Source organism: Sturnira hondurensis, unplaced genomic scaffold (genome assembly GCF_014824575.4).
Source record: "Sturnira hondurensis isolate 20B ecotype Veracruz unplaced genomic scaffold, ASM1482457v3 Scaffold0004136, whole genome shotgun sequence".
Lineage (NCBI taxonomy): Eukaryota > Metazoa > Chordata > Mammalia > Chiroptera > Phyllostomidae > Sturnira > Sturnira hondurensis.
In genome coordinates, this window is record NW_028076767.1 from 4825984 (window position 1) to 4851836 (window position 25853).

Below are 25853 nucleotides of genomic sequence, written 5' to 3' on the forward strand. Positions count from 1 at the left end.
TGACGTAAGACATAGCGGAAGTCCCTCCAGACGCGGTGTTGTGCTCTAGGGAAGAGAGACGGATTTGTAAACCCCGGAGCAAGGTTCTGCCTTCCCGAGGCCGCTGCTGTGCGGAGACCCCGGGTGAGCCACCATCGCCATGTCTGACCAGGTACGGGACTGGGAGCCGTCTGATGGTGGTGGCCGAGGCCTTACTTGGCAGATCCGCTTTGCCGCTGGGCTGGGGCTGGTGGGGATGGGGACGCGGGGGGAGGGGAGCGCCGGCTGCGTGTGTGTGTGTGTGTGTGTGTGTGTGTGTGTGTGTGTGTGTTGGGGGGTTTCGGCCGGTGGGGACTCGGCGGGCGAGGGATGGGGGTGGGCTAGGGCTGGAGGCGCCTTCCCCGGGTCTCCTGGGTTTCCAGGGTCCGTCGAGGTTCTCCGGGCTCGCTCATCACTCTCCGTGTCTCGGTTCCTCTGGTCACGGCCTCCCTTAAGTCGCCCCTTGCAGAACTCAGCTGCTACCTCTCTGGGAGGGTGAGTCTCTGGGGAACCCATCTGCCTCCCTCTTTGAAGGACTGATTGCAGAAGCATGGCCCTAGGCCCCAGTTATGTAACGGGAGAGAACCTCTGCCCGGGAGGTTCTGTGGCTCTTAGAAGCGGGTAGACTCCACTTTCTTGGTTTTCGATCGTTGGCTAGTCCCGAAGTGGGGATGTGGGGGCGGGGTGGGGGGGGGAGGGAGATGTTGTCGGGTGTTGCTGGGAACCTAGAAAGCTGTGCTTTCCGTCCAGATTGCAACTGGGGCTGGGCCGCCGCTGCTGTTTTTGGAGTCTTTTTCCGTGTGGGGGTGCAGAGCTGTTGCTTCTTTTCTTGTGCTTTTCCATTTCTCACTCTGGATTGGTTCAGCAACCCTCCAGTTGTGAGAGAGCACTCAGAATAATCAAGAAACAAAGTAGAGCAAAACTGCTTGAGCAACAGAAAACATTTCCTCTGGGCATTAACCTGAAGATGACTGATTTTTTGAGGAAAAGATAGGAAAGCTTTGGGTATATAGAGCAGTTGCAGAACATGTGTGGGAAGCTGACTATTATGGCAAAGTGCTCCATCTCAATGTTAATATCAAGAATATTCTGCCCTGGCTGGTGTAGCTCAGTGGATTGAGTGCGGGCCTGCGAACCACAGATCGCGGTTCGATTCCCAGTCAGGGGACATTCCTGGGTTGCAGGCCAGTTCCCAGCAGGGGACTCATGAGAAGCAACCATACATTGATATTTCTCTCCTTCTCTCCTTCCCTTCCCTTCTAAAGATAAGTAAATAAAATCTTTTTTAAAAAAAAAGAAAAAGAATATTCTTGGGATTTGCACTCAATCAGGAGAGTCCCGATTGTCCGTGGTAAGTTTTTCTTCATCCTTTTCTAGTTAACCACGATTATGGCTAATTTTGAATTAAGCGTTTTGGTTTTTTGTGTGGGCGGGGTGGTGGTGGTGGTGGTGGTGGTGGTGGTGTCTGGCCTTCTGTTTTGTTTCCTAAGGCAACTTTGACTCTTTAAAATATTTTTGTACCTTTTGTTTGTTTAGTGATAGTTATCTAGAAAACTGTTTCTCATTCAACTCCATAATGTGCTTGAACTTTAAAGTTCAACATACTTCCTTGGCTTGTAATCCAGTTCAGTTTTATATCTTAGCCATAGCAAGTGAGGCTTTTGTGGATTTGTACTGTTTTGCACAATGTATATTTACATTTTTAATAAGGAACTATAGAAATGATCCCTGAAAGTATAGTCTTATATATTTACATTTTTAAAGCCTAACTATAATCTAGATTAGTTTTGGGTGGATCTTATTACTAACAGTCTAGATTAATTCCCAAGTTGGTATGGGAATGGCATTGTAAGTATCTCCCTAGATGGTTGTTTACTTGGTTGCCAGGGAGGAAAGAACAGGTGTAAATGTTTAGTTTCATCACCCTTTTATTTTGATGCTCAGAAGTGACTAGGAAGCATGTTGAAATTTACTAGTTGGTTGAAAAAGCAATGTACAGAAGGAATTATAAAGTAAATTGTAGAATGTATTGCTCCAATTTTACCTTTGGTCATTTAAGAAATATATGAAGGAAGAAATAAAGGACCTAAGACACTTAAAAAGGTGGTCTTATGCCAGAGGGTCTTTAGATTCTTTAGGGGTACTCAAGGCCAAAACTTTTTTCACTATAATACGAGGACATTATTTGTCTTTCTTCATTTTGATTCTTTCATGAATGTTCAGTGGAGTTTCTAAAGACTAACATGACCTGTGGTATCACAACAGATTGAAATGTAGAAGCAGATGTGAAAATCCAGCTCCTTTCCATTAAGCCAGACAGTAAAGAAATTCGAAAAAATGCAGAACAGTGTCAACTCTTCTCACTGGTTTTGTTTTGAAAATGGTTTTTTAAAAATGATTTTAGAGAGAGTGAGGAAGGTAGGGAGGAAGAGAGAAGAACATTGATTTGCTGTTCCACTTATTTAATCCTTTATCAGTTGTTTCTTGTAAGGGTTCTGAGTGAAGATTGAACCACAACCTTGGCTTAGGGCGACAATGCTCTGATCAACTGAGTTACCTGGCCAGGGCCTTGAAAACTATTTTTAATAAAAACCATTTGCTGCCCTGGCTGGTGTGACTCAGTGGATTGAGCACCCACCTGCAAACCCAAGGGTTGCTGGTTTGATTCCCAGTCAGAGCACATGGCTGGGTTGTAGGCCAGGTCCCCAGTTGCGGGAGGCAACCCATCAATGTAGCTCTTGCACATTGATGTTTCTCTCCCTCTTTTTCTCCCTACCTTCCCCTCTCTCTAAAAATAAATAAAATCATTTAAAAAAGGAAAAAAAACCCTACTTACTAATATATGAGGGGTTTACTGTTACTTTAAAATGAATTAATATTTACCTGTAAAACATTTTTCAGTTTCAATGTTTAATATTGTAAACCTCAACAGGTATAACTAACCTGACAAAAATTTTGTGGGATTCTAAATAATTGTTAAGGTCATGTAAGTCCTGAGACCAAAAAGTTTAAGAACTTGTTCTGGTCTGATAGACCAGTATCATTGTTGATAATTGGGACTCAGTACAATGTCATGTTGGGCGCTAAGGATTTAAGGAGATAGGAAGCTGAGCTCCTACCCTTAAAATGCTTTTAAAAAGGGTATAAGAATCCCAAGTTACTACTGTACAGTATCATCCATTGTCCCTAAAAGACAATTTTTATTTAAAGAAAGTTTTATCAGGACAATGCCTTTACTTTTAAAAAAGGACTTTATTTATTTATTTTTAGATAGAGGGGAAAGGAGGGAGGAGAGAGAGAGAGAAACATCAGTGTGTGGTTGCCTCTTGCATGCTACCTACTTAGGGGACCTGGCCTGCAGCTCAGGCATGTGCCCTGACTAAGAATCCAACTAGCGACTGTTTGATTTGCAGGCTGGTGTTCAGTCCACTGAGCCACACCAGCCAGGGCACAATGTATTTTCTGAGGCACCCTTAGGAGGCTGTTGTTTGGTGCTAAGATACTGAAATTGAGTAATGACTTCAGGTTAAATGCAGGAGTGTCCAACACATGGCCCATAGGTCACATGCCCAGGATGATTATGAATGTGGCCCAACACAAAATTGTAAATTTACTGAAAACATTATGAGGGGTTTTTTGTGTGTGTGTGTGTGATTACTTGTTGTAGTGTATTTAATTTGTGGCACAAGACGACTCTTCTTCTAGTGTGGCCCAAAGACGCCAAAAGGTTGGACGCTCGGTTAGACAGTAAATTCACACAGGACTTAAATTGCTGGGTTTTCCATTGATTAATGGAATGTTATTTTTGGAAATTGAGTGAAACACTTTGTTATAATTCTAACAATTCCAGCATTATCCAATAGGTTTTTGGGCCATTATTGAATAACCCTCTAAAATAGATTCTAAACCCAAGGTTCTGGACCCTAAAAGGCTGAAAATCCAGTGAAATTGTATAGAGTGTTTTGTGAGTATTTGTGCTTGTGTATTTTTGGGGGAGAAAAGGCCTATAGCTTTCATTAGGAGTATATGCTCCTTCAAAAAGTTTAAGGACTAGCCTTTAACAAATAACAGAGATCTGTTTGGGTACTCTTAATCTTACCTTGCAGGAACACTAATAAGCGTGTATATAGAACCAGAGGTTGTTGTCAAATCAGTAAGGGTAATTTGTACAAATATTTTCCCCTTTTACTTCGCTGTGTTCAAGTTTATAGGGTTTCTTCTCCTTACCAAAATCATCAGTGGCAGCATGGACTGCATAGGTCTTCGGTTCAGGTCTGTTAATTTGTAGTAATTAGATGACTGATTTATTTCACATCTTAACTGAAGCTGTTACAATAGGGTTCACGCTCCCCTTCCCCACCTCAGACAGAGATTCACTGGATGATTTTCTTTTATTGTTAGTCAGGGATTTGGAAGCATTATGTAATAGTGGTTACCTGTTAGTACCTAACAAGCTGCCTCAAAACTTAGTGGCTTAAAACAACGGCCTTCTGTTTTGCTCGTAAATCTGCAATTTGAGCAGGACTCTGTGAGTTGGACTCATCATTGCTCTTTGGTGTGTGGGGCCTCTGCTTAGGATTACAGTACTCAGTTGACTGGGTGCTGCCATGGCTGGGCTCTTCATGGAGTCTTAAGGTCTGAGTGGTCTCATCATCTGTTCTCTTCTCCATGCTGATAATTCAGCATGGAGACCCCAGTATATTCATACTTACACCATCTCAGGGCCCACAGAGAGAGTGTATGCTCCCAAAGAACTCTGGGTGGAAGAAACCTCAAGCCTCTTGGGACCTGTCCTTGGAAGCTACTGCTGCCATTTGTTGGTCAGGCCTATCACTAAGGCTAGCCTAATTTCAGGGGAAAGGCATTTATTTATTTTCTTCCTGACTTTATTTTTTATTGGGATACAATTGACATGTATTAGTTTTATTTGTATAAGGTGATGATTCGATAGTGTACATTGTGAAATGATCAGACTAAGTCTAGTTAACATCTGTCACCACACAGTTACAATTTTTTTCTTGTAATAACTTTTAAGATTTACTTTCGTAGCAACTTTTAAATATATATACAATTCAGCATTATTAACTGTAGCCACCAAGGGAAAAACATTGAGATTCCTTTTCTCAGTGGGAAGAAGAATGAAGAATTTGAAGTTATCTCATCTACCACATTAATTGTGTTAATTCTGTCAGGGTAGCATTGTTCCTTGCAGTATTCCTTATATTTCTCTGTTGATGTTTATTGGTTGTACTGTAAGTTTGAGATAGCAGGAGAATATGATGAGCTGGGTATATATTAGGATTCATAGTTGTATACTATTTGTCATAGAATAAATATGTTGAACTATAGCTATGGCTTGTGCATGTAGTGGTAATTAAGCATTTCATGCTTTTGGAAGGATGATATATTCTATCTTCTCTCTGATAGAAACATGGGGTTGCTGCTAGTGGATATTGCAAATGTATAGGTTATAATAAAACATTTTAAAGAAAATGTGACCTAAACAATATAGTATTTTGAAACTGAATATGATTGTTATGGTTAGAGTTACTCATGAAGGTTGTTTGAATAGTTCAAATTTCAGAACTATAAAGTAGTCCATAAACTATGGTTTGACACCCATAGCAGTTAGAATGTTTCTTTTATAGCTTTTTATAAATAGTGTTAAAAATTATTTAAGGACCTTTTTCCACTGGACTGTGCACTTTTGAAAGTCAAAAATCAAACTATGTTCATCCTTCATTTTAGAAGTGTACAGTACAGTGACTGGATACTTACTAAAACTTGTCGAAGTGGTTGGATTCATTCATTTAATAAATTTATTGAATTCCACAATATGTTCAAAGCAATATTCTAGACCCTGGAATTGGAACGTTGCCTCTAAAACATGAAGCAGCAGGTATATTTCTCCACTGCTTTCAGTTCCCATTGTTATTAAGGATTGGTTGTTAGGGCAGTTTTTATTTTCTGATATTTTTGTATACTTTTCTGATCTTTGAATCTGTTAGCAATCGTTACCTGATAACTTTATCTCCAAGATGAAATCATTTACTTCTTCCAGATCATTGGGCTTGTTATGGGTAATTTTCTCTAAGACTGGTTTAGTATCTCATTTTGGAGTTTATTAAAGTTGTGATTTGGGGGGTAGATAATTTTCTGATATTCTACTTATTTTTTAATCCTTACCTGAGGAAATTTTTTCATTACTTCTAGAGAGAGAGGACGTGAAAGAGAATCATCATTGTGAGAGAGAAGCATCTGTTGGTTGCCTCCCATATACACTGAGGCCAGGGATTGAACCCACAACCTAGGAGTGTGCCCTGACTGGGAATGGAACCTGCAAGCTTTTTGTTATGGGCTGACACTTCAACTGAGTCACACCGGCCTGGCAGATATTCTATTTCTTTAAAAAAGTCATGTGGGTCCTGGCCAGGTAGCTCAGTTTGTTATAGAGTATCATTCTGCTATGCCTGGATTGGGGGTTTTGTCCCCAGTGAATGCATAAATAAGTGGAATGACAAATCGAGGTGGTTTTTTTTAAAGATTTTATTTATTCATTTTTAGAGAGAGGGGAAGGGAGGGAGAAAGAGAGGGAGAGAAACATCAATGTGTGAGAGATACATTGATTCGATACCTCTTGCACACCCCCAACTGGGGACTAAGCTCTAAACCTAGGTGTGTGCCCTGACTGGGAATCTGGGGAGCCAGCCGGCGCGCAGTCCACTGACCCACACCAGCCAGGGCAGGTTTATTTAGATATGTTGTATTTGTTATACTTTTTTTATTTTGGCCATTCTTTTTGCATTCATTTGCCTTTTCTGAGCTAATGATAATCTGAAGGAAAGACCTGAAGGAAGGAAGGGTGGAGTTGTTTGTTGGACTTGTTCTGAATATCTCAGGCCAGTTGTTTTTAAGGGTTTTACTGAAGATTAATATGTGTATGAAAAACTGCACGTAAATGTACTGTTTGCTGAATTTTCACAAACTGATCACATCCATGCCACCAGTATTCAGTTAAGAACCACTGTCCTAACTACTGATACACAGATTAGTTTTGCCTGGTTGTATACATTTTAACTTGTAAGTAGAATCATACAGTGTGTATTGTGCATCTGTGTCTGGCTTCTTTTGCTCAGGATTGTTTGAAGATTTGTATGGTGTTAAATCTCACTGCTATATTGCATTCCATTGTGTGACAGACTATACCACAAGTTATTAACATTCTGCTTTTGATGCACATTAGAGGCAGTTTCTGGGACCTGATTTTAACATATGTCAAATGGTACCTATTTATAGCACCTTGTATGTCAGTTCCAATTGCTTTTGGACTAAATAACAGAAAGTCTCATATATTAGGTTAAATATGCAATTTATTTTTCTCATGAAACAGGAAGTCTAAATATTAGTACTTCAGGGCTGATAAGGCAGTTCCACAATGCCCTCATATTCCTTTCTTCTTTATCCGTAACAGATGTCTTCACTCTCATGTTTGTCTCCTTGCTGTGACAAAAAAAGGTTACTTTGTGTCTTTGTATCAGGGAGGAGAAGGGGATGGAGAAAGGGAAGAAGCAAAGGAAAAAAGTATGCCAGAAAGTATGTACCAGCAAAAAGTATGTCATCTCCTATCTCATTGGCCAGCATTATATCACATGGCCATTAAAAAACTGAGAAATATGTTTTTTAGCTGGCCAGATTTAGGTTTCCCTTTGTAAAGAAGGAGGAGAATATGCAAGAAAATGCATATTGGGTAGGTAATTAATAAAATCTGCCATACCTCTAAATCTGTTTCCTAGTACTTTTGGGTACAGTCAAGCCAGTTTTTTCCAGGTTTTGCATAGTCGAGGCTCAAAGAAGAGATTTTACAAAACCAGTACAATTTTCAGGTATAATTTTTTTTTAGTTTCTGTGATGTCTGTGCGCATCTAGCATTTAACCACAATTCTAGGGTTGCATGTAAATTTCCGGTATACCCAAGTATCTTGACAGCTTTACTTAAACCTTGAAGTTACGGAGCTAAATCTGGTCGGTTCCATTTCAATCTCTAGTACTCTCATTAAGTTTGAACATATACAACATAAAAATGAAGGTGTATATGTATTTTTGTGTTTGTAGAATAGTGTTATATCTACTGAACTGTGAGGAAGATGACTTTATTGTAGTTTTGGGGTTTGTATCCTTTAGTAGTGGATAATTAGAATTACTCAATTTAACTCTTATTGAGTTTTCTTCATTAGGAAATAAGCTGATGTATTATAAGACCTATGGTTAACAGAATTTTTGGAAACTTTGCATTTTTTATGAAATGTTTTATTATGGAAAATTTTAAAGTATGTATAATTATATCCATAGACTGATCTCTTGGCCTATCTTACTTTGTCTACACTGCCCCATTCCACTCATTATTATTATTATCCTCATTATTTTGAAGCCAGTCCCAGACATCACATTATTTTATTTATAAATACTTTAATATATATCTCTAAAAGTGGACTTTTAATAAAACCAGGATACTGTTACCACACCTTGAATAATGAACAAAATAGTAATAGAAAAAACACAATAATAAAAAAAGTTTTAAAAAGAAAAATGAACAGATTTGTTAATGTCATCAAATAGAGTAAATGTATTCTATGTTTGGATCCCCTCAGAGCTGCCCCCTCTTATAGAAGGATGAACAACCCTTGTATAACTGGAAGGGTCAGTGACAGATTGGGGGTAGTTAAGTGTGATGCTCTTTCCAGTTGATTGAATTGTCAACATACTGATCGCTGGAGTGCCTTTGAGCAGACTTCTTATTCTTTTGACTTTGAAATTGCACAATAAAGTCCTTCTCATGAATTTTTAACATTTGTAAATGAGGCTGTGTATCCTCTCTCCTTTCCAGTCAAGTTCTCTTTTCAGATTCTTAGCCATCTTGTATTTCCAAGCTGTTCCTTCTATGTCTTTGAAAGAAGAGTTGGTAGTGCTTGGTGCTTGATAAATTCCTTTATCATTCCATTTAACATGATTTGTCTGTGGGTGACAGGTACCTGAAAATGTGGAGGTTTCTAGTTCCTCTCTTTGATCTTGCACACACATTTACTTTTCTTTCCATTGCCAGTTTCTTCTGCTTTGGGGCTGCATATCCTTTATAGCCAAACCAACCAGCCCTCTCTGGGATTCTCTTTTCTCTGATGACCTAGTGTCCTGGACCCAGTGCTGAATGCTTTCACTGTTTTGTAGCTGGTGTGCCATACCATTCTGTATTGGCTGCTTTTTTACAGGGGAGAGAAGGAAAGGCAGCATACAAAAGACACTGAGATCACTGGAGACAAACTTTGGCCTTTTTTGTCCAAGATCATCTCATTTTCCAGACTAGTTTGTCAAAAGGAAAAAAAGAGCATATGAAAAGTTGGATGACTGCATTAGGCAGAGATGGGGCTATTAAACAAGTGGTACAGATGACACTGCTATAGTGCTGCAGAGTTGGGAAGAGATCTTCAAAATGGAGTGAATAGAGAAACTGGCAGCTTATTTTTGGAAATTTCAAATCCTAGTCTTTATGTATTCTTGGAAATTGAGGTGAATTATCTCTTACCCAACTGTGACTATAAACAACTGAAATGAGGGGGGTGGGCTGGGTTGGGGTAATAAGCAGAAAACTGTACTCTAACAACAATTAAAATACAAAAAATCCTAACTCCCCCCCCCAAAAAAAAAAACTAGAAGTGTTTTTGTTTGGACTATTATATATAGTAGAAGTATAAAGCATTAGTAAGATTTTGTGGTACAATACAGAAAATAGTGCTGTCAACTTAATTCAACAACATTAAACAATTGCCTAGTTATTTGCCTGACACTATAGAGATTATAAAGATGAAAACTTGGATTCTCTCCTTGGAAACTTACAGGGAAGACAAGACATACAAAATGGTCACAGAAAACATTAATTTATTTAACAAGCATATTGAATATCTTCAAAGTTCCAGGCACTATACTTGACTAGAAATGCAAAGAAGAGTAAGGCACACCAGTAGGAACTTGGTCTGCTGGGAGATACAGATAAATGTAATAACATGTGGTTATAAAAGACAAAAGCAGTATGGGAACAGTTAGGAGAGTTTTCAGGGACATAATTTTGTAGGGAGAGATGCCTGAGTTGTCTTGAAAGGGGAATGGCACAGGTAAGAGTATTTCAAACAAAAGGAATTTGTGCAGAGATAGTGGAGATAGGGTGGAGGGTGCCTTATTCAAGGAATCGTAGATAGTTCAGTATGGGTACAGCAAAGAATAGTATTAACATGAGAGAAGAATAAGGCTGGATTGCCAGACAGGGACCAGCTCATGAAGGACCAATGTCTGACAGCTAAGGAGTTTGAACTCAAACCTGAGGTTTCTGGGCTGATTGGATTGCATTTTAGAGCAGTGGCTTTGGTGGAAGTTTGGAGAATTAATGGAAGGGACCAAGATTGTTGTGTCTGTTATGCTATTGCAATAATGTTAATGGGCAGGAATGAGTGCCTGAACTAAGGCAGTGTCTAGTAGAGAATGGGCTAGACTTGAGAGCCTTGAAGACAATTGTCAAAATGATGAATGATTAAGTGTGAGATTTTTTTTTTAAGATTGTATTTATTTATTTATCTTTAGAGGGGAAGGAGAGAGGGAGAGAAACATCAATGTATGGTTGCCTTTCGTGCGTCCCCTGCTGGGAGTTGGCCTGCAGGGAACCGGCCTGCAACCCAGGCATGTGCCCTGACTGGGAATCGAACTTCGATCCTCTGGTTCGCATGCCCACGCTCAATCCACTGAGCTACACCAGCCAGGGCTAAGTGTGAGATTTAAGAGAGGAAGAATAGGCAGTCATAACTTTCCTCCAAGTTTCTTTGTGGGCATTTGAATGTATGGTAGTCGTTTATTGTAATTGGGAATCCAGGAATCCAGGCTTTTTAATTTGATTTTGGTTTTCAGGACCAGGAGTTAAAGCATACAGAAAAGTTAGAAAGAAAGCATTTCGTTTTAGACACTTACATTGAGGGTACCCGTGGGACATCCAAAGTGGAAGTATTCAAGCACTTGGATAAGTGAGTGTGAAACTCAGAAAATTGTCAGGTTGAAGAGAATGATTAACAGTTATTTGTACAGGCGGAGGTAGTGCCTGTTTTGTTCCATACCACTGCAGTAAAATGACTTGTAATCTTTTTGCTGATGGAAGGTCTTACCTTCAATTCGTAAAATTGCAACATCTGTGAAGTGCAGTAGAGTGAGATATGCTGTATCTTAGAAATAGTTGTAATCATGGGTCACCTCGAGAGACAAAGAAGCAGGGAATTGAAGACATGGAATTTAGAGGAGCCATGAGTATTTAAGGAAATGGCCAAGATGAAGAAAGAATGGAATCTTGGAGGTCAAAGGTGGAGATTTAAGGAAGGAAGTCATCAAGGAGGAAGTGTTTGTTGTATTAGAGAGTTGAAGATGAGATTTGAAATTGTCCATTGATTTAGCAGTAAGGAGTTGGACTAGTAATCTTGGTGAGAGCAATGTCAATTGGAATGGTGAGGAATAAATCAGATTACAGTGGGTTGAGAGTGAAAGTGGAGATAGCAAATGCTGAGTACTCTTGTAAGAAGTCTGATGAAAAAGAGGACAATTAGAAAAGCCAGTTGAGATGAGTATTTTTAAATTGAGAATAAATGCTATAAAAGGTATGAATAAATTACAATAGGAGCATTAAAGGAAAATATTACGGTAATCTCATTTGGAAGGCTGAGAAGTGCTGTGATTCCTAGAAGAGTTTTTTAAGTACTGGTCTTTAGATGATGCCTGGGATGGGTTTCTGAGAGGATTTCAGGAGAGGCTGAGGGAGGAGGTATAATCCTGGTAAAGGAAACAGAGACCACCGAAGGTGGAAAAATGCTACATATTTGGGGAACAGTAAATAGTCCAATTTAACAGAATCCTTAGGTTTACAAGGAAAGTGGTAAGAAGAAAAAATAAAATAAACAAAAAGAAACTGGTAAGAGTAAAAATGAGAGTAATGGTGGAACTCAGTGGAGTGCTTTGGGGTTTGGTTATAGACCTTAAAGTACTGGCAGCTACTAATGCTTTTTGATCAAGGTAGTTATACGGTAAGAGAAGCTGTGCTTTTAAAAAGAGTTTTCTGAACCAGTGCGGATGATGGAAGGGAAAGATCTCTTGTCCTGAGCAGCCTCTGTAGCTATCCTATCTAGGAAGTACTAGAGCAGAATCACCCTATTGTGCTGATGTATTGCTGCTGGGCTTGGGGGGTAGATGATTCTTTGTGCTAACTCAGACAAAGCTTCTTTACTAACACTCCTCCCAGTTAGGGAGAACTCAGGGCTTTGTTGCTTTTTTTGCCCTTCACTGCATAGAAAAAGCTTTCCTCGTCCTCTGTAGAAAAACATAAAGGGAGAAGCAACTGTTTTACTATGAATACAAATTCATGGAAATAGAGTAGTGAGGCTATTTTTTAAAGACAGTCTTGTTTTCATGTGAAATACTGTTTCACTAAAGAAGGTTAATTTTGCCTGCTGCTCTAATATGCGGTAGTCAGCAAATGTTGAAAGTTCTGCGGAATGAAAAGCAGGCAAAAATTCACACTAAGGAAGTCAATTCTGTTACTCTAAGCATTCCCCTAGACTCTAACCTGTATGTTCATGTTAAAAGGTACTTCTAATTTAAGAGGTTCTGTTAAATTTTGAGTGTTAAATAGCTTGCTTGCTAGTTTTAAGTTATTGGCATGAGATACACAGGTAGTGGCCCTGTGATTTTACTTGTAAAATATAACATCTTCGGTTATATTCTTATCAAGCGTGGATTTACAATTTGAAATTGTTGTGAATAAGAGTATATATTTAAATAAATGGATAATTTCATGGCCAAGTGAAAATTTCCAGCCTATCTCCTTTACTAAAAATGACTTAACTTTTACTTCATGACAGAGATAATTTATTCTGTTAATTTCATTTTCTTTTTCAGTATCCCTTCATTTGAGAGTATTTTATGACCCTCTTCTGTTTTCCAATTTTGTTTCCTTTTTCCTTTTCCTGCTTAGCCTGTTTGTACTTTTTTTCTTATTTCAGTTCAAATTCCCTTCTTTTTTTTTCAGCCAAGCCTAATCTAAAATTGGATATATTGCTTCAGATGTCTAAAATAATAGATAATATAAAACTGGTTTGTTTTGACTCTGGGATGCATCAGGCAATACTTTGCTATCTGATTTTTCTTCTTAAATCCTTGCTAAATAGACTGCCTATGCTGATATGATTAATTTACATTTCTTAGTACAGTTTTATAATTGGAGTAGTTAACTTCTCCCAAAAGGCTGTGAGAAGATAATTTTGCAGTAGTGTTTGGTTAAGAATTCATGGAGTGTGAGTTTCCTTTGACTAATAGGACTTGACTGTTGGCTAATGGTCTCCAGGTTGCCCCTCTGTCCTGCTGCATGAGCAGCAGGAACACCACCTGGTAACTGGTTAGAAATGCAAATTATAGGCCAACCCAGACCCACAGAATAAACTGGGAGGCTTAACAGGTCTTTCAGGTGATTCTGATGGACGGTGAAATTTTACCACCATTACTGTAGAATAGTATAATACAAGAGACCTCTCTCTTGATTTCTAGTGAACTGGTATTTGGGCCAAAAATTTACTTAGGATCTTTTTTGCTTAATTGACCGGCTGAGAAAATAAATGATCTTTGTATTCTCAGGTGCAGATTTTGTACTCGGAGCTGAAGTAATGAATACTTGTAAGAGAGTAATAAAAATAGCATATAGGAACTTTTATCTCTAAAAGTACTTTTTTTTTTCAGGAGGCAAAACCTTCAACTGAGGACTTGGGCGATAAGAAGGAAGGAGAATACATTAAACTCAAAGTTATTGGACAGGTGAGTTTCATTATTTTTGACTCTTGAATATGTGAATAATTTCTGACACACAGGAGAAATGATTTAAGTAAGGCAAGTTATTTTAAAATGGTGTTTTAAAATTTGCTGTAAACCGTTGGAGGTAGAAGAGGCCAATTGTTTTTTAATTGTTCTTCAAGGCAGATTTAGGTCACTTTAATTTCTCCAAATAAAACCTTTTTCTTAGTATGCTTCAGTGGCAAATACATGAAATACTACTGAGTGATAAGGCCAGGGCGCACCTTAGACAGAGTGCTGTCTCAGCTCTTTTTGTGATCCACTTCCCTTTTCTTGCACCTCATTTCTCTAGCTGCTGACTTATATCTTATTGATTCTTTTTGAGATGTTAATTGATAATTAAGGTTAGCTGAAAATTGTTGGAAGAATGCATCTTCATAGTTGCTCTTTTAAAGGGTAAAAGAATTGGTAGACTCTCACCATCAAAATATTAGAGTTCCATTTCCCCACATTCTACCAAACATGCAATGTTACTAGTCCTTCATGTCGTGCTAGTATGATAGGTAAAATTTTGTTTATTTTACATTTCTCTGATTAATAAGGTATAATTTTTGGTCTACTATGTTTATATTCTTCCATTGATTATGTGTTCATATTCTTTTCTTATTTTCTGGGATTATCTTACTTTGAAAGTTTTTGTTAAGATACAATTCACATATCATAAAATTTATTTTAAAGTGTATAATTCAGTGACTTCAGTATTTTTACAAGGCTTTTACCCATTACCACTGTTTAATTCCAGAACATAATCATCACCCCCAGAAGATGCTGTACTCAGCAGTAACTCCCCCATCCTCCTCTCCACCTAGCCTCTGGCAACCACTAATCCACTTTGTCTTTATGTTTTTGAGACAGATTTATCAATCTCCTTTTAAGAAAATGGTTTCTAGGTTTAAAACTTGCTCTTTTTAAAAAAAATTTTATTTATTTATCTTTAGTGGGGAAGGGAAGGAGAGAGGGAGAGAAATATCAATGTATGGTTGCTTCTTGTGCGTCCCCTGCTGGGAACTGGCCTGCAACCCAGGCATGTGCCCTGACTGGGAATTGAACCACGGTTATTTGGTCTGCAGGCCCGTGCTCAGTCCACTGAGCTACACCAGCCAGGGTCTAAAACTTGCTTTTAAATGAGGATTTGTCAATGTAAAGATTAGGGGGAAATCTCTCTTTAAGAAGAAGAGAAAATATTTAAAAAATTTTTAAGTGTTACCTCTAATTCATCTGGATGTGATTTTTAGTGTATGGTGTGAAATTATGGTAGAGATATTTTGTCTGTTAATGATATCCATAGAAAGAGAATTTGTTTTTCTTTATAATTATAGACACAAAAATACTGTAAACATTCAACTTCTACTAATATAATTTGTGAATATGATATGGAGGCATAAGGATTAGCTTTGAAATTTTACAGTATGCATGTGTCAGTATTTATTTTTGATGCTTACCTGATAGCTTGCTTGACAGTCTGGGTAGAAGAAAAGAATTGAAAAAAAAAAACCAAAAAAGATTTGTCCCACAAATCTAATTAACTGACTCAGGTTCTTAATCATTTTATCGTGAGAGAGAAACCAGACTCCAGGGTGACTTTCTATGGCAGGATTAAATTTTTTCAGTGTGTTACTTTATGGTATACAGGATCTGTGCAAAAAAAATCCAGACATTGTTAACATAATGAAAATGGTTTGCGTGTCATTGATATAATCTGGCAGCCAAGGAGAGTGGACTGGAATGTGCATGTGTGAACAATGATGACTTCACTGTACTAGTCAATGGGGGTGGTAGATGCCATTGAGTGAGCATGTGTACTGTGGGGCCATCGCATTCAAAATGACTGTGTGAGTGAGTACAGCAATGAATCTGCATCAGATTTGGCATTAAGCTGGAACATTCCTCTGTGGAAACTACTGGGATGATGCAGAAGGCTGCAGGTATGCGGGAGGCTGCGGGTATGCGGGAGGCTGCAGGTATGGGCAGCTGGTCATGCGTCAGATCTTATGCTGAGTTTTTTTGAAAAACATCAAATGACCCAGGTGACTCAGCTCCTATACAGCCCAGATTTGGTGCCCCGTGACTTCTGGCTTTTCCAAAAACTAAAATCACTTTTGAAAGGGAAGACATTTCAGATGGTCAGTGAGAACTGAGGAAAATATGATGGGGTAGCTGATGGCGATTCCAACAAAGGATTTTGTAGAGTGTTTTGAACAGGGAAGAGACTCTGGGAAAATTCTGTGAGGTCTCAAGGTGCCTTCTTTTAAAGCGGCTGAGGTATCATTATAAATGTCCTATGTAAATCTTTCTTGTATCTTCAATAAATGTGTGCATTTTTCATAGCACATGGCTGGATACTTTCTGGACAGGCCTTGTATGTCTCTTGTAGTTTGACCACCTTCAATAACACTTCGGTTGTCGGGGAGGTACTTTTTTGTTTTGAGTTGCTTTTGGGGGGTTTGTGATAATTCACCTTTTATTTTAAATGTAGAATGGACATAAAATTATGAAGCAAAGCATTCTCTGACATACATGCTTTTACTTACGCTGCTAATTTAAAAATTAAAGACAGATTGTCTTTATGTTTGTTTTATTAAATTTCTTTTAAAATGGGTATAAAGCAGCCCTGGCTGCCGTAGCTCAGTGGATTGAGCGTGGGCCCGCGAACCACACCATCGCGGTTTGATTCCCAGTCAGGGCACATGCCTGGGTTGCAGGCCAGTTCCCAGCAGGGGACCCATGAGAGGCAACCATACATTGATATTTCTCTCCCTCTCTCCTTTCCTTCACCTCTAAAAGATGAATAAATAAAATTTTTAAAAAGAAAATCACCACCTGAAACACCACAAACCCAAATTAAAAAAAATAAAAATAAAAAACTAAAATGGGTATAAAGCAGTGATTAGAGTGTTTTAATAATACCTGTTATGAATGTTAAAACATATTTTGGTGGGAAAAATACAAGTGACAAGGTTTGTTTCTATTTGTGTAGTTAAATAATTCATTTCATGCAAAGCAAATAATTTACACAAAGAGGGATAATTGTTTTCTTGTATCTCCTTAGGATAGCAGTGAGATTCACTTCAAAGTGAAAATGACAACACATCTCAAGAAACTCAAAGAATCATACTGTCAAAGACAGGTTTGTATATTATTGTATTAAATACAGTGCTTTCTTTGTCACTAATTTTTATCTTTATGGCTTACCAGTATATATAATTAAGGCAAGTACATTTTGTTGATCAGTATGAAATTTCCTTGTTTGTAACCAAAAGTTTAGCCATGTGTTAAATTTAAGTGCTAACAATATTATCTTTAAGTACTGTTTATTATTATTATTATTTTTCTTTCTTTCTTTCTTTTTTTTCAACCGGGAACTGGCCTGCAACCCAGGCTTGTGTCCTGACTGGGAATCAAAACGTGATCCTTTGGTTCGAAGGCCCTCACTCAATCCACTGAGCTATACCAGCCAGGGCTGTTTATTATTTTTATACATAATAGTACAGATTACTGCTGATTGCATTCCATGCTTTTCATATCAAGCATGTCTCTTTTAAAAACCATATAGAAATCTGATTAATATATTCATGCCAAATTCTTACAGATTTTGGCCTTTGTGAACTAGATTATTAAGTTGATAACTAATTCCTTTAACCTGTCTAAGATTCAGATATGGGCTCCACCACTGTTTGAGCAAGAGTAAGTGATGTGCCTTGTTTCCCCCTTAGTAAAATGGGAACTTAGCCCTGGCTGGCTAGTGTGGCTCAGTTAGTTGAGTGCTGGCCTGTGAACCAAATGGTTGCTGGTTCAATTCCTAGTCAGGGCACATGCCTGGGTCATGGGCCAGGCCCCCTAGTGGGGAACATGCAAGAGGCAACCACACATTGATGTTTCTCTCCCGCTTTTTCTCCCTCCCTTCCCCTCTCTCTAAAAATAAATAAATAAAATATTTTTTTAAACAAGGAACTTAGTAAAATGGGAATATTACAGAGCCTCCCTCATGGAGATGAAATAAGATGACCTGCATAAAGCTCTTAACATGATGCATAAAAACTGCTTAATCACCCTGGCTGATGTAGCTCAGTGGATTGAATGCGGGCCTGCCAAGCAAGGGGTGGCTGGTTTGAGTCCCAGTCATGGCACATGCCTGGGTTGTGGGCCAGGTCCCTGGTAGTGAGTGAGTGAAAGGCAAGCACACATTAAAAAAAAAGGAAGAAGAAAAAATGCTTAATAAATGCTACTCATTATCATTAATAATAAATATAATTTTAAATAATCAAAAATGCTGGCACCACGGTGCTCTTGTGGAGTATTGGTTGTCTACCCCTGTGATCGCATGGCTGACTGGGACCTGCAGCTCATTGCTGCTGCCCAGCATCATGAAAAACTATCTTAACTGCATATCACTAGCCTGGGGAAAGATCAAAATTTAAAATCTGAAGTACAGTTGATCCTTGAACAACATAGGGTTTATATTATATGTTATATGTATTACATACTGTATTCTTACCAAAAAATAAGCTAGAGAAAAAAGTTATGAAAAAAATCATAAGGGAAATACATCTAGAATACTGTACACACTTACTGAAAAAATCTGTATATAAGTGGCCTTGTGCAGCTCAGACCCATGTTCAAGGTATAACTGTACAGTTTCTACACATCACTTATGGATCATCATAAAGTCAAAACACTGAAAGTTGGGGACCATCCAGGTATAGGAGACAACCAAGATATATTTTAGTAATCAAATTGTGTTACATGATATTAACACAGGTATTGTGAGTTTTTTAGATGGTTTCGTTTTACAATTTAAATTTGTAACTTATGTAAAAATTGCTTTGGCTAGAAGAAAAAGAGATTACCAGGGTGTTAGGATATGTAAAACAGTAAACATTTTTGTCTCTTCCGTTTTTGATACTGTTAAACTTGGTAAAATTTTATTAATTGGTGCTCAACTAGTTCACATTTGTAATAATACTGATGGGCACTAAAATTGTGTGTTCACCAGGGGAAAGAAATAAATATTAAGTGTGCTATGCTAGGTACTAAGACACATTGTATTTAATCCTCACAATTCTGAAGAAAATTATATAGTCTTCTCTCTTCATCTACATACCAAGGAGTTGACTATGAGGAGAAACAGCAAAGTAAAGAAGTAAAATCACAAAACTAAAGTTTATGGAAGGTGCTAGGTGTAGGGAGATAATTAAAATATAATATCAACTTAGAATTATTTCTAACTTGTTTTCTCCTTACTCAAGGACACGTGTACTGATTTTAGAGAGAAGAGAAGGGAGAGAGACTGGGAGAGAAATGTTAATGTGAGAAAGAAACATTGATCAGTTGTCTCTCATAAATGCCCTGATGGGAACTGAACCTGAAACGCAGGCATATGCCCTGAGTGGGAATTGAATCTATCACTTTTGGGCTTATTGGATGAAGCTCCAACCAACTGAGCCACTCTGGACAGGGTGGCTCAGAGTATGCTTTTTCTTTTATGCTTCAGAGTATTCAGTCTTTAGAAAAAAATGTCTATACTTAGTTCACAGAGGCTTGATAATATTCTTTTATTTAATGACATGCAAGGAATAGGACACTTAATTTGTTGGAGCTATGTAATACCCAGTAGAGATTGAAAAGTACAAAAAGTAAATATTTATTGAGTCATTTTTCCATTTTATGTTTATTGATTGGTTTCTATAGAAACATTTTTGACCTATAATTCAGTGTGTGTCCTATAATTAAATTAAAATCAAAGAATATTCCACCTTAGTCAGTTATATTTATCTTATTTAATATATTCCCTGGAAAGAATTTAAGTATGAAATTTAGGCCCTGGCTGGTGTAGCTCAGTGGATTGAGCGCGGACTTGCGAACCACACGATCGCGGTTCGATTCCCAGTCAGGGCACATGCCTGGGTTGCAGGACAGTTCCCAGCAGTGGGACACACAAGCGGCAACCACACATTGATATTTCTCTCCTCTCTCCTTCCCTTTCCCTCTAAAGATAAATGAATAAAATCTTAAAAAAAGAAATATGTAAAAAAAAAAGAATTTAAGTATGAAATTTAATGAATTTAGTGAGATGAAGGGTAAGTGTGTATGGCCTTATGTACTTATGTGTAGTACATATTGAAAGATAGTTTTAATTTTTGTGGGTTGCTTTTGGGACCATGTTTAAACAATGAAAATCTTAATATGTTAAGTATTAAGCAAAATTTTCATAATACTTTTGAACTAGATTAATGATTCTTGATTTGTGCTTAGTGAAGTTACTTTTCTTTACATGAGTCATATCTTAGCTATTTTGTTTAATACGTGATTTAAAAATTATTTTAATATCTTTTGTGATACTTACAGTGATATCTCTGCCATTGCAGGTTTATTGTAGCTTATCTGATTAGCATTGATGCTTTTATCAAGTTCCTATGATTTAATATTTTTAAAACCAGTTTTACTTGTACAGTTGGAAGTGAGTGAGGGTGATCATCCAGTTTCTGATTTTATCTTTTATGTTAGCTTATAGATTTCAAAGGAAACTATAAAATAGTTGTCAAGAGCACTGGCTTAGAACAGATTTGACCTTAAAATCTTGGCATGCTCTGTGCCCTCTCCTTACCTTTGATTCCCCAGCTGTAAAATGAAGATAAAGTGATGAACAGTTATGATTATGTATGTAAAATGCTTGGGACAGCGAGGGCCTTGCAAATAATTGGTACTCAATAAATTATACTTACGATGGATACAATTAGCTGATTCTATGTTGTATGTATTCTGTTGAAGCTTTCATGTTTGCTTTTTTGTGCATCAGAGTTTTTATTATCTCTTCTAAGATCTGTGTGTGCGTGTGTGTGTATATATATATATATATACATATATGTATGTTTTTTGCCTTTTTAGGGAGTTCCAATGAATTCACTCAGGTTTCTCTTTGAAGGTCAGAGAATTGCTGATAATCACACTCCAAAAGAAGTGAGTAAAATTTCTTCTTTGAGTCAAGAAAAATTTTAAATTCTGCATTGAATGATTTCATTCATGGTAAACTGCCCATTTCTTGAATATTCTCTGATTTAAGTGGTATATCACTTGTCAGAGAAAAAAATAATCATTTGAGCTGAGTTGAACTTCCTTATATATTGCCTTCAAAAGTGCCAATAAAAAGAGAAGTTGAAAGTAGAATGGGGTATGGAGATTGTCATAAGGCACATATTGTGTCTTCCTGAAGATGGACAGATATTCCTCAAATTTGGCAGATTTTCTGGTACACTTTCATGGTGACGGTGACCTTTATGGTTTGATTTTTGACTTTGACCCATCTTGAGAACTTCACACAGAAGCTTAGTGTATATTGATATATTTGGCTCTGTCATCTTGATTTATCATGTTTTTTAATATTTCTATGTCTTAATTTGTTTTATTGTATTATGTGGACTGTTTTCTTTGTTTATAAATTCCTTCAGTTTGGGTTTGTCTGATGTTTCTTCATGATTACGTAGATTCAGGTTTGCATTTTTGGTACGAGTGGCACAGAGTGAAGCCATGTACCTCTGAGTGTATCGCATCGGGAGGTACATGATGGCTCTTTGTCTTGTTATGGATGTAGTTATTTAATGTGGTAACTGCCAGGCTTCTCCATTGCAAAGTTGTCATTTTGCTTTGTAATTAATAATTTGTGGGAAGATACTTTGAAACTGTGAGTATTCTTCTTAAGATATTGGCCAGTGAGAGACTTCTTCAGGTTGGTGTCTGTGTTCTTTTTGACATGTCTCCACCTTTTTCCCCCATCTTTTAAAAAGTTTTTACCTTGAAATAATTTCCAACTTACAGAAAAGTTGTGAGAACAGTACAAAAAGTTGTACTCTCTTCTATCTAGATTCACCTATTTTTAATATTCTGCTACCTTATTATACTTCCCTAACCCCCTTGTATATATTTAGGTATGTATACCCTATGAACCACTTGGAAGTAGGTTGCAAGAACCATAGCCATTTACTACTTAATATTTCAGTGCATATTTCTTAAGAACAGGTATATTTTATGTAACTACGGTGCTGTTAATAAAATTTAGGACACTTAATATTATCAGAATACTTTAAGCTACAACCTAATTTTGTCATTTGTCCCAGTTGTGTCTTTTATAATAAATTTTCTCTCCTGTCACAGGATCCAGCTCAGTATCAACATATTTTATTCAAGTGCCTCTTTAATCATCTTTAATGTGGAACATTTAGATGCTATTCTTGTCTTCTGTGACATTTACATCTTTGAAAAATACGTATTAGTTATTTTCTAGAAAGTCCTGGAGCTGGGTTATGTATTACGTTTTTGGCTGAATACTACATAGTCAATGTGTCTTTCTCAGGGTGTAATGATAGGTGATGTTAATTTTTTCACTCAATTTAGCTTTTTTCTTTACTCTGTAGTTGTTATTTTTCCCTTTTTGAGTAAGTTGCGGGTACATACCTTTGATTGTCTTCTTATCAACTTCCCCCTGAGGTTTAGTTTCTACCCACTGACTTGAGCATTTCCTTACTTTTCAGCACAGTAAGATGTTCCACACTCATCTCGATTTCTCCCTGTCTCAGCTTAAAATAACCTCTTAATACAGAATAGATACGAAATGTATTTTAGTGACAACTTACTTATTTTTGCTAAGAGATTGTATTTTCAGAAAAATAATGGAGCAGTGAGAAAGAGTAGATATTTAGGGAGTGGCTTCCTTGCCCCATTGTTCATTCATCTCTACTAATGTACATAGTTAGAGGACACGTGCTACCTTCCTGATTTCAAGGTTCTCTTGTAATGTTTGGAATTTCATTCCTTGCAGTATTTAACAGGCTACATGTGTAATTAAAATGAAGTCTTATAGCATCTTTAATAATTTAATATTCATATATGTACCAATTTAATCACTTAATAATTCTAAATCCACAGAAGCCTCTATTTTATTTTCAGTTTTCTTAGAATACTTTAATTTTTTCATATTTTGAAACTCTGCATAAAAACATCACCTATAAAAGATGAAACTTTTTTTATCAGATTATTGATCTTAGACTTAAAAAATTTTTTATTTTTCATTTGTTTTTTCTGGTTCATTGTAGTTCAGTGACCACAATGCTAGTTTTTTATTTTGGTCTACCTATCGCTTCTCAATCCTGGCTGCACCCAGGAACAACAGATTCAGAGTCCTTTACCCTCTGAAGGGTGTACATGGGTCACAGTGTAACACCGTGCCCCTTTGTGTACTCTGTTCTTTTTTTGTGTAAAGACTTCTCATAGTTAAAAATAAAAGTAATAAAACCAAACTATTAAACTATATAAAATGGAAAATATACTCTGAATATATCTGCATTCCCGTTTAGCAAGCAACCATTAAATTTTTTTTAAGATTTATTTTTAGAGAAGGGGGGAGGGAGGGAGAGAGAGAAACATTATTAATAAAATAGTTCTCTTTAGCAGTCTCAGTTACCTGCAAGCAACCACAGTCATAAAATAGTAAATGGAAAACTCCAGAAGTAAGCAATTCATTGGTTGAAAATTGTGCACCATTCTGAGTAGTGTGATGAAATCTTGTGCTGTCCTGTGCTATCCTGCTCCGTCCTGCCTGGAATGCGAATCATCTCTTTGTCCAGTGTTTTCGTGCTTTATATACTGCTCCCTTGTTAGACACTTAGTGGTTGTCTTGGTTTTCAGATCAACTGTCTTGGTATCTCAGTGCTTGTGTTCAGGTAATCTTATTTTACTCAATAATGGCCCCAAAGTGCAAGAATAGTGATACTGGCAATTTGGATATGCCAATGAAGAAAAAATATAGTATATATGTAGGAAAAAATATATATATAGGGTTCAGTACTGTCTGTGGCTTCAGGCCTCTACTAGGTGGTCTTGGAACATATCCCCACAGGTAAGTGTAATGTCTGTAAGAAAAAAATTCCATGATATTTCAGTGCACATGAAACTTGTAAAGATAATTGCCTATATACTTTGCTTAATGTTCTATAAAAGGCATTTAAAGGATTCCCCTTTTTTTCCCTGTAAGAATTGAGAAAGGATGGGCCGAAAAATAATCTAGCTTATAAAACTGGAGGAATTGAATAAGAGTAGATATATAGATAATTTTTCTGCATTGAGAGTGGTCACTGTCAAAAAAAATAATTGTGTGCCAGAAGCAATTCTAGATGACAAGCAAACTACATAGAAATGAATCCTTAGGCATCTCTTTTCTAACTAAAATCACATATATTTCAAAGTGATCAGGTTTTTTGAAAAAGAAATTTTTATCAGGTAGTTACATCTAGAAATAAAATGCTTTTTAGAAAATATGCCATCAAACTATTGTTTAAACTATTAAATATATGTTCCATTAGATTTAGTACTCTTTTACGGTCCTTTCCAATAAAAGACTTAAATTTTATATAGTGAATAAGCTGTAAAGTGAAATTGACTCAGCAAAGTAATAAATGACTTCATTGACATAGAATCTGAGGGAAACATGTATCTCCATGTGTCTTTAAAGAAACAGGATTCTTAATCTTAGAATAGTGCAACTATGGCTCCCCTTTGTATCTTTTTGTACCTTGAAACAGTGGCTGCACAATTGCAATCAATTAAAAAATCATGCTTTTATATTCTCTTAAAATGTTTTTATTTTCTCTTACAGCTGGGAATGGAGGAAGAAGATGTGATTGAAGTTTATCAGGAACAAACAGGGGGTCATTCAGCGGTTTAGATATTCTTTTTATTTTATTTACTTTTCCCTCAGTCCTTTTTTATTTTTAAAAATAGTTCTTTTGTAATGTGGTGTTCAGAATTGAATTGAAAACTGACCCCTACCCCCTATGTCTTTGAAACACCTGGTAATTTGAATTCTAGTGCCCATTCATTATTGTTTTGTTTTCATTGTGCTGATTTTTGGTGATCAAACCTTAGACCCCTTCATACTGCCCTCTCCTTTTTAAATATTACATGTGTGCACAGAGAGGCCACCTTTTTCAGGACTGTGCATTTTCAGGCTTGTGATAAATGAGGTCGACCAATGCAAGTGTTCATAATGACATTTCTAATTGGCCGGGAAGTTCTAGCTTGTGATTGCTTCACTCCTGGACTATGACTTTCAGTGGGAGATGGAGGTTTTGCAGAGAACTGAACTGTGGAAAATGACCTTTCCTTAACTTGAAGCTACTTTTAAAATCTGAAGGTCTGGACCAAAAGAAGAGAAATATCAGGTTGGAGTCAAGGTGACAGATAAAGCGAAAGTAAAGACTAACTCCAAAGATGGCTTCCCTGAAGAAAAAGCATTTTAAGAGTAAAGAAAAATCTTGTCAGAAGATCCCAGAAAAGGTCTAATTTTCATTAGCAGTTAATAAAGTTATTCATGCAGAAGTGTATACAACAGAACACTGCTCTTTTTTATTTTAATTTGTACTTTTTGGCCTGGGATATGGGTTTTAAATGGACATTGTCTGTACCAGCTTCAGTAAAATAAACAAAATATTTGTAAAAATCACACTAATGTTCCATTTTATTTTTAATTGTACAGAAAGAAAAAGAAAATGCCTGAAACAAGATTTTCTTGCATAATACTGGAAATTATTGTTTGTACATAGTACAAATAAATATTTTTTCAGTACTGTACAGTGATGATCATCATGGCTTTGAATCACTGAAAGTTACTGAAGTGCCTTCTGAATTAAGAATTTGATTAAGGCCACAATACCTTCTTAAATACTCAGTGTTCTGTTTTTTAAAAATACTTGATATTTCTGTATGGTGCATATATATGATACAGTTACCCAATCATGTTGAATAAATGGGCACACTAAAACTTCTTAATTGGTTTATATTGATAATTTCAGTTATTCCTTTAACAAAATGTTTCTCTGCTTGCTTAAGGTTTGGTATACTTTGTTTATATTTTCCCTTTATTTCTT

General features: G+C 37.0%; 1 protein-coding gene across 1 annotated transcript; it reads left to right on the forward strand.

The window, feature by feature from the left end:
* SUMO1 (small ubiquitin like modifier 1) lies at window positions 1-25750 on the forward strand. Its single transcript, XM_037043591.1, has 5 exons — window positions 1-151; window positions 13828-13902; window positions 16988-17065; window positions 20824-20895; window positions 24584-25750. Exons 1-5 carry the CDS (start codon window positions 140-142, stop codon window positions 24650-24652), a joined length of 306 nt encoding a protein of 101 aa, XP_036899486.1. The 5' UTR covers window positions 1-139; the 3' UTR covers window positions 24653-25750.
* The last annotated feature ends 103 nt before the right edge of the window (window positions 25751-25853 follow it).

Excerpts from the sequence above, each read along its gene's own strand:
- SUMO1 (XM_037043591.1), top strand. Across the intron at positions 13,903-16,987 it reads AACTCAAAGTTATTGGACAG|GATAGCAGTGAGATTCACTT; the intron begins GTGAGTTTCATT and ends GTATCTCCTTAG. Across the intron at positions 20,896-24,583 it reads ATAATCACACTCCAAAAGAA|CTGGGAATGGAGGAAGAAGA; the intron begins GTGAGTAAAATT and ends TTTCTCTTACAG.